Genomic DNA, 12,921 nt, shown 5'->3' with positions numbered 1-12,921 from the left:
TCTTCTTTGAAGAAATGTCTATTTAGGTCTTCTGCCCATTTTTGGATTGGGTTGTTTGTTTTTTTGTTATTGAGCTGCATGAGCTGCTTGTAAATTTTGGAAATTAATCCTTTGTCAGTTGCTTCATTTGCAAATATTTTCTCCCATTCTGAGGGTTGTCTTTTGGTCTTGTTTATGGTTTCCTTTGCTGTGCAAAAGCTTTGAAGTTTCATTAGGTCCCATTTGTTTATTTTTGTTTTTATTTCCATTTCTCTGGGAGGTGGGTCAAAAAGGATCTTGCTGTGATTTATGTCATAGAGTGTTCTGCCTATGTTTTCCTCTAAGAGTTTGATACTTTCTGGCCTTACATTTAGGTCTTTAATCCATTTTGAGCTTAGTTTTGTGTATGGTGTTAGGGAATGATCCAATCTCATACTTTTACATGTACCTGTCCAGTTTTCCCAGCACCACTTATTGAAGAGGCTGTCCTTTCTCCACTGTACATTCCTGCCTCTTTTATCAAAGATAAGGTGACCATATGTACATGGGTTTATCTCTGGGCTTTCTATCCTGTTCCATTGATCTATCTTTCTGTTTTTGTGCCAGTACCACACTGTCTTGATTACTGTAGCTTTGTAGTATAGTCTGAAGTCAGGGAGCCGGATTCCTCCAGCTCCGTTTTTCGTTCTCAAGATTGCTTTGGCTATTCGGGGTCTTTTGTGTTTCCACACAAATTGTGAAATTTTTTTTTTAGTTCTGTGAAAAATGCCAGTGGTAGTTCGATAGGGATTGCATCGAATGTAGAGGTTGCTTTGGGTAATAATTTTCACAATGTTGATTCTTCCAATCCAAGAACATGGTGTATCTCTCCACCTATTTGTATCATCTTTAATTTCTTTCATCAGTGTCTTATAATTTTCTGCATACAGGTCTTTTGTCTCCTTAGGTAGGTTTATACCTAGATATTTTATTCTTTTTGTTGCAATGGTAAATGGGAGTGTTTTCTTGATTTCTCTTTCAGATTTTTCATCATTAGTGTATAGGAATGCCAGAGATTTCTGTGTATTAATTTTGTAACCAAATTCATTTTAGCTGTAGTAGTTTTCTTGTCACATCTTTAGGATTCTCTATGTATAGTATCATATGTCATCTGCAAACAGTGACAGCTTTACTTCTTCTTTCTCATTTGGATTCCTTTTATTTCCTTTTCTTCTCTGATTGCTGTGGCTAAAACTTCCAATACTATGTTGAATAAGAGTGGTGAGAGTGGGCAACCTTGTCTTGTTCCTGATCTTAGTGGAAATGCTTTCAGTTTTTCACCATTGAGGATGATGTTGGCTGTGGGTTTGTCATATATGGCCTTTATTATGTTGAGGAAAGTTCCCTCTATGCCTACTTTCTGGAGGGTTTTTATCATAAATGGGTGTTGAATTTTGTCAAAAGCTTTCTCTGCATCTATAGAGATGATCATATGGTTTTTCTCCTTCAATTTGTTAATATGGTTTATCACATTGATTGATTTGCGTATATTGAAGAATCCTTGCATTCCTGGAATAAACCCCACTTGATCATGGTGTATGATCCTTTTAATGTGCTCTTGGATTCTGTTTGCTAGTATTTTGTTGAGGATTTTTGCATCTATGTTCATCAGTGATATTGGCCTGTAGTTTTCTTTCTTTGTGACATCCTTGTCTGGTTTTGATATCAAGGTGATGGTGGCCTCGTAGAATGAATTTGGGAGTGTTCCTCCCTCTGCTATATTTTGGAAGAGTTTGAGAAGGATAGGTGTTAGCTCTTCTCTAAATGTTTGATAGAATTCGCCTGTGAAGCCATCTGGTCCTGGGCTTTTGTTTGTTGGAAGATTTTTAATCACAGTTTCAATTTCAATGCTTGTGATTGGTCTGTTCATATTTCCTATTTCTTCCTGATTCAGTCTTGGCAGGTTGTGCATTTCTAAGAATTTGTCCATTTCTTCCAGGTTGTCCATTTTATTGGCATAGAGTTGCTTGTAGTAACCTGTCATGATCTTTTGTATTTCTGCAGTGTCAGTTGTTACTTCTCCTTTTTCATTTCTAATTCTATTGATTTGAGTCTTCTCCCTTTTTTTCTTGATGAGTCTGGCTACACAGGAGCTTTAATAAACAAATTATTTCTGAAATAATGGACAACAGTGATACTCTGAGATATATTCAGTTTTTTGTTTTTTGTTTTTATGGTCCATGGGCCTCTCACTGTTGTGGCCTCTCCCGTTGCGGAGCACAGGCTCCAGACACGCAGGCTCAGCGGCCATGGCTCACGGGCACAGCCACTCTGCAGCATGTGGGATCTTCCCTGCCCAGGGCACGAACCCGTGTCCCCTGCATCGGCAGGTGGACTCTTAAACACTGTGCCACCAGGGAAGCCCTATTCAGTTATTTTAAGAACTTGATTCTGAGTATAAAAATAACACATGTCCAATGTAGAAAATTTGAAAAATAGAAAATTTGAACAATGCAACAAGAAATCCCTTGTAATCATGCAGAAAAAATACTGTTAGTATTTTAGCTTTTATGCCTCCATTGTCTATTTTTGCATTCTCATTTTAAACAAAACTATGATTTTACCAATTTTGGTAACGGGTATTTCTTCTTAAAAGTCTAACTTTTTATTTGGCATTGGTTGGGAATCTCCAAACCTATGTTAAATAAGAGTGATGATGATATACTTCCTTTTCTTAAATAGAAAGGCTTATAACATTTAAGTATTATGTTTGTTGTTGACTTCTAATAATTGCCCTTTTTAACATTTAAGAAAGTTTTTCTACTTCAGCTTAGAATTTTAATATGGGATGGGTTGGAACTTTATTAATTACTTTATTGTTGTTTATAGAAATCATCAAATGTTATCCCTTTGAATTTCATAAATTAATTTTTAATTTGGAATCATTCTTGAAATAAAATGTATTTGTCTATAATATTTTAATAAATTCCTATGTTTAGAAGATACTGTTTTATTTAGTTTGTTAGATCATATTTTCTCTTTAACTTTTAACATTTATAATATTTTTACAATTTCCAAATAACTCTTTTGGCTAGTCTTTTCTTGTTAACATCTTAATTAATTTTTTGGAGTTAGAAAGTGTGGCTGTATATTTTCTATTTTGAGGATTGCGTAGATGTTTTTACTGTGGTGTAATTCAAATCAGTTTTGGTTAGTGTTACACTTAGGTTTATAATGAACACATGCTCTATTTTGAAGGTAAATAATTTGATGTCTAAATACACAGACACACACTCTCTGTACACTTATATATGTACATATATATAAAATAAAACTTGGTAGCTGAAATATCTAAAAATTTAAATTGTCATTTACGTTTCATCTTATTGGCTTGTAAATTTCTGAAAAAGTAAAAATCTATCTCTAATATTTTTCATTTTACATATTTCTATATTACATTGCTAGTTGCATAAAGTTCTACATTTGCTTTATATTTATTGATATGTTGTATTTTTAAAATGAATGTAAAGCAGTCTTTTTTCAACTTTAATAGATTGTCTGACATTAACACTTGTTCTTCCATTTGTTATCATTTGCATGTTCATTTTGGTTCATACATTTAGTTTTTCAACCTTTCTGTTATAAATGGGTATTTTTTTCCACTCAATCAAAGACTCTAGTCTCTGAAATAGAGTAATATAATCCATTTACATTTTTCTCTTTTTTTTTTTTTTTAGAAGATGTTGGGGGTAGGAGTTTTTTGCTGTGTTGGGTCTTCGTTTCTGTGCAAGGGCTTTCTCTAGTTGTGGCAAGCGGAGGCCATTCTTCATCGCAGTGCACGGGCCTCTATCGCGGCCTCTCTTGTTGTGGAGCACAGGCTCCAGACGCGCAGGCTCAGTAGTTGTGGCTCACAGGCCTAGTTGCTCTGTGGCATATGGGATCCTCCCAGACCAGGGCTCGAACCCATGTCCCCTGCATTAGCAGGCAGATTCTCAACAACTGCGCTACCAGGGAAGCCCCTCCATTTACATTTATTTTGATAAATATGCTTTTTCTGAATTCTGTCATCATGTTTTGTTTTAAAATTTATTATATCTTCTAGCTGACCTTTACCTAACTATTTGGTGGCTGGTACTCTTCCTGATCTCTCATTTTTCCCAATATTGTTTATGCTGATTATCTCAAGTATATAAGCAAATTACTAAAAAGAACTGTCTTTTACCTATTTTCTGTCTAATATTGATACTTTTCCTTTTTTTCCTTTCTAAAATAAATGCAAACAAGGCAGGGCTCTTTTTCTTCTCTCTTATTGACCCTGGAAACAGTGTTTGAGTTGTCATTGCAGCCCAAGGATATTCCTTTTCAATATGAAATAAGAATTTGGAGGAGCGGAGAATTGAGTCCATTTAGGACTAAGAATACACATAAATTTTATCATTTGATAGCTATATTCATTTACTAGGGCTGCTGTAGCAATTTACCACACACTGGGTGGCTTGAAACAACAAAGATGTATTCTCTCACAGTTCTGGAAGGCAGAAGTCCAAAATCAAGGTGTTATCAGAGCCATATCTCCATTAAAGCCTCTATGAGAGAATCCTTCCTTGCCTCTTCTAACCATTGTTGGCTCCTGGCATTTCTTGGCTTGTGAGAGCATATCTGTGCCAATGTCTGCCCCTGTCTTCACATGACTTTCATTCTGTGTATCTGTGTCTTCTCCTTTTCTCTTTTAAGGATGCTCATCATAGGATCTAGGGTCCTCTTTAATCCAGGTTGATCTCATGGTGGAATCCTTACCTTAATTATAGCTGCAAACACCCTTTTGTCAAATGAGGTTACATACTGAGGTTCTAGGTGGACATATGTCTTTGGGGGGGGGCCACTATTCCACCCACTACAGCATTGTACCATAGGTCACTTAGCCTCTGTTCAGTTTTTTTTCTTTATTCTTTGCTTCCATTTAGATCATCTCTATTGCTTTTTTTCAAGTTTACTAATCTTTTCTTCTAAATTTGACAATGTTTAAGTCCATCCAGGAATGTCTCATTTCAGTTATAGTCAACTCTAGAATTTCTTATTTTTTATATAGTTCATTTCTCTGTTAATATTCACCATTTGTTCTTTCATTATGTCAACCTTTTCCCTTAAATCCTTAAACACATTTTTAATCACTATTTTAAAGTCCTTGTTTGCTAAGTCCAACATCTGTGTCAGCTCTAAGGGTATTTCTATTGACTTTTTTCTGTTGGTTACATTGTGCACTGTCCATTGTATTTGCTACGTTACCAAGACTCTAGATTATGCTGTCTTCATCAAAAGAGTGTTGAATTTTGTTCTGGCAGACAGTTTACTGACAGTTTAGCTTAATCCTATCAAAACTTTGTTCTAAGCTTTCTTAAGTCAGGTCTAGAGTTTCCATTACTCCAGGGCTAGGGTAGCTCTAAAGAATACCCCTTCTTGAGTTTCAGCTGAATGCTCTGTGTTTTCATTAAATTTTCTTCATTTTGGCAGAACTCCAATGTCTCTCAACTCAACACTGCAACCTTCAGAATCTCCATTAAACTCACAATCTTCCAGTAATGTCTACCAGGCATCGTTAGGTATTTGTACAAACGAAGTTTAAAATTCAGCTAAAGACTCAAGTAGACCCCTATGCATATTTGTGAGTTCCTTTGCTGCTCCGATGCCTGCTTTCTGGTACCCTGCCTCACAAATTCTAATTGTCTCAGGAGCCTCAAATTCCAATCTTTGCTTCCTAAATCTGACAACACAGCTGTTCACTGTTTGAACTCTATTTCCCTGTGCCATGGGTGAGAAGATCTTCACGGGCAGAAATGTGGGAAAGTGGAGAGATCATCTTGAATATTGCCCTTCTCTCAAGGATCACAGTCCTGGGCTGTCTATTGTCCTCCGGCTTAAAGCAGTTGTTTTATGCATTTTGTCCAAATTTATCATTTTTATGGTATAAAAATAAATCCAATGCCCATTATTCTGTCATGGTTGGAATCCAAATTTCCCTGTGTGCTTCACTTATGTTTCCTCAATACATGTTTGATGAATTAATTAACATCCAGCACATATCTATTTGTATCCCTTCCAATGGTATTTATATTATCTGTTAATTAAGAAATAATGACTGTAAAAATTAAAAATTACAGTAACATACACACACATAGTATTAAACGCTGAAGAAGTCAGAGTGTGTGGTATTAGCTTATTGTCATTCGAGCGGCACAGAATGAATGAGAAATTGTTGAATTGTTGTATAATCTTTTATCAATCAGTGGTGGCTCAGAATATGCATTGCTCTATGCAAGTCATATACCATTACACTAAGTTTCTTTAAGACCAGAATATTTTCAAGAAGCCAGTGATGTTGGTTTTTATCTCATTAAAACAAAACAAATTGACCTGTCCCTTTGAGTGTTCTATAAGGATATAACTAAATAACACAGTCAGTAATAACTATGCATTCCACATATCTTAACTTAATCCTAATATTTCTCATATTCAGCTAGCAAGCAAGTTCTTTCAACTCATGCTTCATTCAAGAAAGAGCAAGAATTTTACGTTAAGAAGAAATCTGTCCCAGGAGGTCATAAATCCTATAAAAGACCTGGAAGTGCAATAGTAGACACTGGTCAGCCTATTTTGGATGAGGAAACTATCTCTGTACCCACTATAGAAGAAAATGCTAGCACACCACAGCAGGTAATTTACATTTAAAAGAACTATTTAATGGTACTGCTCATAAAAATTTAACGTAAATTGCAACAATTATTTTCCTAAAAATTGTTCCTGTATAATACTTTTTATAAGTAGTGCCACTAGTGTATAACCAGAATTGAAGTATTGAAAATTTTCTCTGTGCCAAGATTTTAAAATATGTGGCAAATTTAATTTTTACACTAACCCTATAATGTAGATGTTATTATCTTACATTATATATGAGTTAGTGGTTATGAGACTTTGGAAAAGTTCATATATTAAGAAAAACATACTTGCATGTGCCTTAAATTGAAGAAATAAAGGACAATGCATATAATTTAAGGCAGCAAAAGAAAACATGATTTATCCATTGAAAACCAAGAAAATAAATTAACTAATTAAAAGAAATAAAAACAAAATGCCAAAAATAAATCCTAATATGGCAGTAATTAAAATAAATGCAAATGGATTATTAATCAATTAGAAGGATAAAATTTTAACGTTAGATAAAAAAATAAGATCCAACTGTAAGTAGTCTAAAGGTGACACTTTTAAACAAAATAGCACAGAAAGTTTAAACTTCAACCAAAAGAGAGCTGTGATGATATTTTAATATCTCAATACATAGGATTCATGGGGGATATTATATAAAAATAAAAGGAAAAATAAAGCAGTATGACCATAACTGACATATAGGCACCTCACTGCCTAGACTCAATAAATAAAAAGCAAAACTATTAGAGCTGTAGAGAAAAATAAGTTAACAATTGAGTTGAATATTTTAACACATATCTTTCAGAAACAAGTAGATCAAGCTGAAAAACAATATATTTGATCATTAGGATATGAAGTATTAAGTAGAAGCTTAATCTTTTAGATATCTATATAGAACACTCCACCTAATAAAAGAGAATATACTTTTTCATAGAACACACAGGAAGCCTCAATAAAAACCAAACTATACTGTGTAAATGTTATCTGAACATAATGCAACAGTAATTAGTAATTAACTGCTTAAAATCCCATAAATGTGAAAACACAGTGAAATATACTAAATAATTCTTTAGTTTAAAAAAATCATTAAAAAAGAAACTATTAAATACAAAGGACTCCATAAAAATAAAAAACTACAAATCAAAATTTGTAAGCCACATCTAAAGTAGCATTCAGTGGAATGTTGACTTTCAAATTAATTCGTCAGAAAGTATGAATGATTAAACAAATGAACTAAGCTATTAAAACAAAAGGTTAGAAAAAGAGTAAAAGAATAACTCAAAAATAAGAAAAAGTTTTAATAAAAATGAGAGTAGAAATTAATGAAATAGGGAATAAAATTTAGGAAAATTAATAAAACCTATGCTTTCTTATGATTAATAAAGTAAACATGCTTCTTGTAAGACTAATCAAGTAAGAAAAAAAGAAAGAAAATATAAATAAATCAAATACAGAACAAAAAATTAGGATAGAGGTATAAATGCAAACAACAGGTTTTAAAAAAAGTTTAAGTATTATATACAACTCTATACTAGCAATTTAAAACTGACAAAAATTGTTTCAAATGTAAAATTCCTGGAGTTGGGGGAGGAATGGCATACCTGCTCCAGTAAAAAAAAAAGAAAATATAAAATAATAAGAATAAATAAGAATAATAAAACTGAAATGATAATCAAAGTTTTACCTTTCCAAAAAGCTATAGGCCTAGCTGCTTTACAGGATAGATCTAACAGACTTTTGAGGAGTAAATTGTTCTAGAAAACAGAAAAAAAATACAAACCTTCCAATCCTTTCTAAGAGATTAATATAATTCTGATTCCAAAACTGATAAGTAGCAAAAGTAAAATAAGTAAATTTCATTTATAAACATGAATGCAAAAGTTATAAATACTAGAATATATGATGGTAAGTATTTGTGGGGTTGTGAGGATAAACTTTTATAGACTGTGGTATTATAGAATTTTGGAGAACATCTGACAGTATCTAATTAAAGTATTATTATATGATCCAGAAAATATGCATTTATTATGTGCCTAAAATCCTATGTTTATTTTTATTGTTTATTGCATTTTATTTCCTAGGTATACAAGTATATTATACAGTGTTTGGTGTTGTATAACAGTTGGCCTCTCACTGAAAGTCAACTGATGTTTGTTCAAGCACAAAAAGACTTAGAGAAAAATGATAACAAAGGTATGTCACCCTAAATGTTATTCATGTGTTTTATATCTTCTAGAAATATTTAACAATAAATTTATCATGTAATTATTAAAACCTTATTGCTTACAATTTGTACTTTAATCCAGTGGCATTTCCTGTTCTGTTAATTGATTACATGTTTCAAAATCTTGCTGTTTGGTTTATAAAAACCAAAAATATATGATTGTTTAGGGCTAGTTTAAACAAATCTGTCCAGTTAGTAAAGATTACTAGATGATTATCTAACAAAGGTACAGGAAACTTTTCTAGTTATAAAATTATGTTTGTCCAAGTTTTGGGGAAAGTATAACTTTAAAGATAAGTTTTTAAAAATATTTAAAAGAAGGAGAATCTCCTACTGAAAGAAGATTCAGGTTTATTTTTTAAAATGTAAACTACTCTTAATATTCCTGAGAAGGAAATGATAGTTTGATGCTTTAGACTAAAAAAAAAATTTGAAATAGCCTCTACTCCTAAGCACTATATCACATTATGCAGTATAATAATTAAATCTGAAGGAATGAGTATTTTCAATGTATATTCTTTTCAAATTTTAAGCAAGATTGCCTAATCATAAAAATTAACATATGTACATTATTTTTAAAATAAAACTATACAATACAAAAGAGCATACTACAACACCAAAAGCTGGTGAGGATACAGAGCAACAGGAATTCTCATACATTGATAGCGGGAATACAAAATGGTACAGCCAAGTTGGAAGACAAGTTTCAAGGTTTCTTTTCTTTTAATTAATTTTTATTGGAGTATAGTTGATTTACAATGTTGTGTTAGTTTCTGCTGTACAGCAAAGTGAATGTTATACATATACATATATCCACTCTTTTTTAGATTCTATTCCCATATAGGTCATTACAGAGTTTTGAGTAGAGTTCCCTGTGCTATCCAGTAGGTAGGTCTTTGTTGATGATCTATTTTATCTATACTAGTGTGTATATGTTAATTCCCAACCCTCAATTTACCCCACCCCCACCCCCTTTCCCCTTTGGTAACCATAAGTTTGTTTTCTATATCTGTGACTCTATTTCTATTTTGCAAATAGGTTCATTTGTATCATTTTTTTAGATTCCACATATAAGCAATATCATATGATCTTTGTCTGACTTACTTCACTCAGTATGACAATATCTAGGTCCATCCATGTCACTGCAAATGGCATTATTTCATTCTTTTTTATGGTTGAGTAATATTCCATTGAATATATGTGCCACATCTTCTTTAACCATTCATCTGTCGATGGACATTTAAGTTGCTTCCATGACCTGGCTATTGTAAATAGTGCTGCAGTGAACAATGAGGTGCATGGTTTCTTATGAAACTAAAAATGCATTTACTGTTGTGAAATAAAATTCACATTGTATGGCATGACAAGAAATATGTGAACATAAAAAATGTTCTCTGCCCTTTGGTCTCCTCTCTCCCCTCTACTGTGCATTGTGCATCTGCATTATACATCTACCAAACCTCCCCCATCAGCAGAAATACCTTCTCAACCATAAAAAGCAACATTCTCCTGGCATCAACAAGACAACTCCTAAAGGATAACATTCCTTCTTGATCTTGTAAGGGGACAAGATGACACTTAGATCTGGATTGTGTAAACTGTCAATAATTCATCATTTAATGTACAGCCCTCTGTCTCAAAAACCTTATATAACTATGCCTTGACTTCTAATGGGTGGAACAGTTTTCAGAGCTTTCTGAAATGCTGTTCCTGGGTTATAATCCTCAATTTGACTCGAAAAACTTTTCCATTTCTTTCTTAGATCAACTAATTAATTTTTCATTGACACTATGTAACCAGTAACTGTGCTCTTTAGTATTTACACAAAAGAGTTGAAAACTGAATTCTGGTTTAAGATGGTGATACAGGATGCTCCTGAATTTACCTCCTCCCATAGAAACAGATACACAGCTGATTACCTCCTACACATCAGGCAAATGGAAAAACTCACACCAAAACGTATCGTAAAGGTTGAGATATACTCTCGCCATAAACCCCATACCCAGCATAGTGACATACAATTGGAAGGGAACTCACAACACCCAAAGCAAAGGGTTTGGACTGAACGTCTAGTGCTCCAGCTATTAAAATTTCCACATGAGTGACTGGCACCCAAAACACCTAGCTCTAAAGGCCAGTGGGGTTTTGTCCACCAAGACCCATAAGACTATATAGCAAATAGTTCTTAGTAGGCTTCCAAGGATGCTCTGGCCTCCAGGGCTCAGTGCAGAGACAGCAGACAGAACTGCCCATCTCCCAGTTTTTCCCTGAAAGGTCTATTTGCATACTTTAAAAGCTACTGCCTGAAGGTCTGGCTTCTAATCCAATATATTTTTTTAATGTTTGTACTACCCACAGACATGTGTACATTCAATGTCGTCTCTATCAAAATTACAGTGGCATTTTTCACAGAAAAAGTAAAATCCTAAAATTTGTATATAACTACAAACTAGAAGAAAACATAGGGGATAAAATCCTTGACATCAGTCTTAATGATAATTTTTTGGTATCGATACCAAAAGTATAAGCAACAAAAGCAAAAATAAACAAGTAGGACTACATCAAACTAAAAAGCTTCTGCACAGCAAAGGAAACCATCAATAAAATTAAAAGCAAGTTATGGAATGGGAAAAAATATTTGCAAACCATATATCTGATAAAAGGTTAATATCCAATATATATAAAGAATTCATACAATTCAATATCAAAAGGAGAAACAATCCAATTAAAAAATGGGCAGAGGACCTGAATAGACATTTTTCCAAGGAATACATACGGATGGCCAACAGACACACAAAAAGATGCTCAACATCACTAAACATTAGGGAAATGTAATTCAGAACCACAATGAGATTTTACCTCACATTTGTTAGGATGGCTATTATCAAAAAGATAAGAGGTAGCAGGTACTGGCGAGAATATGGAGAATGGGGAACACTTTGTACACTGTTAGTAGAAATGTATATTGGTGCAGCCATTACGGATGGAGGATGAAGTTTCCTCAAAAAATTAAAACTATAACTGCCATATGATCTAGCAAATCCACTTCTGGGTATATATCCTAAGGAAATGAAAACATTATCTCCAAGAGATATCTGCACCTACATGTTCATTGCAGCATTATTTACAATAGCCAAGACATGCAAACAGCCCAAGTGTCCATTGATTGATGAATGGGTAAAGAAATTGTGGTAGGTATGCACAATGGAGTATTATTCAGGCATAAAAAGAAGAAAAACCTGTCTTTCACAACAACATGAATGAAGCTTGAGGACATTACGATAAGAGAAAATAAGTCAGACAGAGAAGACAAATGCTGTATGATCTCACTTACATGTGGAATCTGAAATAATGGAACTCATAGAAACATTGAACAGATTGGTGGCTGCCAGAGAGGTGGCTGCGGGACATAGAAATTGAGTAAAAGTGCTCAAAAGGCACAAACTTCCATTTACATGATAAATAAGTCCTGGGAATGTAATGTACGCTTCTCAAGTTCAAATTGTCCGACACAGATGGATTTTCAGTAACGGAACACGGTAGTATAATTTATGAACTAGAGTAATGTAAAATGTAGATCTTGATTATGGTACAAAATTAATAATATGAATTAAGTTTTTAAAAGGAAGTTAACATTAAGTGGAGAAATACAGTAGAGTGGCTAACTACTGTACATTCCACTACCTGAAACTGGGTTATCACCTGCAAAATTAGAATAACTCCTATATTATATAATAACTCCTCTATTTCAAAGTTGTTTGGAAGATTCAAGATAATATATATAAAGTTCCTAGAACCTAGTAGCACTTCAGAAAACGGCTTTATCATTATTGTGTATTCCAACTAGAAAATAAGTCTTTAGGAATAATTATATGTCTTCTTTTTTGACATCACATTTGACAAGTTTATGTGTGAATGATCAGCTGCTAAAATTAAATGACACCTTGTGTCACCTAATACATTTTTTGCTGAAAGTAGAAAAGCAATTCAGGATTGAATTGTATTTAAAATGAACCAGGAAAATTATCTATTTGAAA

General features: G+C 33.3%; 1 protein-coding gene and 1 long non-coding RNA gene across 5 annotated transcripts in view; one reads left to right on the top strand and one right to left on the bottom strand.

Moving 5' to 3' along the window:
* LOC132436865 (uncharacterized) overlaps positions 1–12,921 on the bottom strand; it is a 385,752-nt gene that overhangs the window by 46,443 nt on the left and 326,388 nt on the right. The gene's annotated exons all lie outside the window — the stretch shown is intronic.
* The window catches only part of ADGB (androglobin), a 138,974-nt gene that overhangs the window by 105,858 nt on the left and 20,195 nt on the right, over positions 1–12,921 (top strand). Inside the window, exons 27-28 of the mRNA XM_060029831.1 lie at positions 6,473–6,669; positions 8,742–8,853. Coding sequence (XP_059885814.1) covers positions 6,473–6,669; positions 8,742–8,853 — 309 coding nt within the window. The remainder of the gene's footprint in view (positions 1–6,472; positions 6,670–8,741; positions 8,854–12,921) is intronic.

The sequence above is a fragment of the Delphinus delphis genome, chromosome 14 (genome assembly GCF_949987515.2).
Source record: "Delphinus delphis chromosome 14, mDelDel1.2, whole genome shotgun sequence".
Lineage (NCBI taxonomy): Eukaryota > Metazoa > Chordata > Mammalia > Artiodactyla > Delphinidae > Delphinus > Delphinus delphis.
The sequence above is the reverse complement of the archived record's forward strand: the minus strand, read 5'-3'. Positions and strand labels throughout refer to the sequence as shown.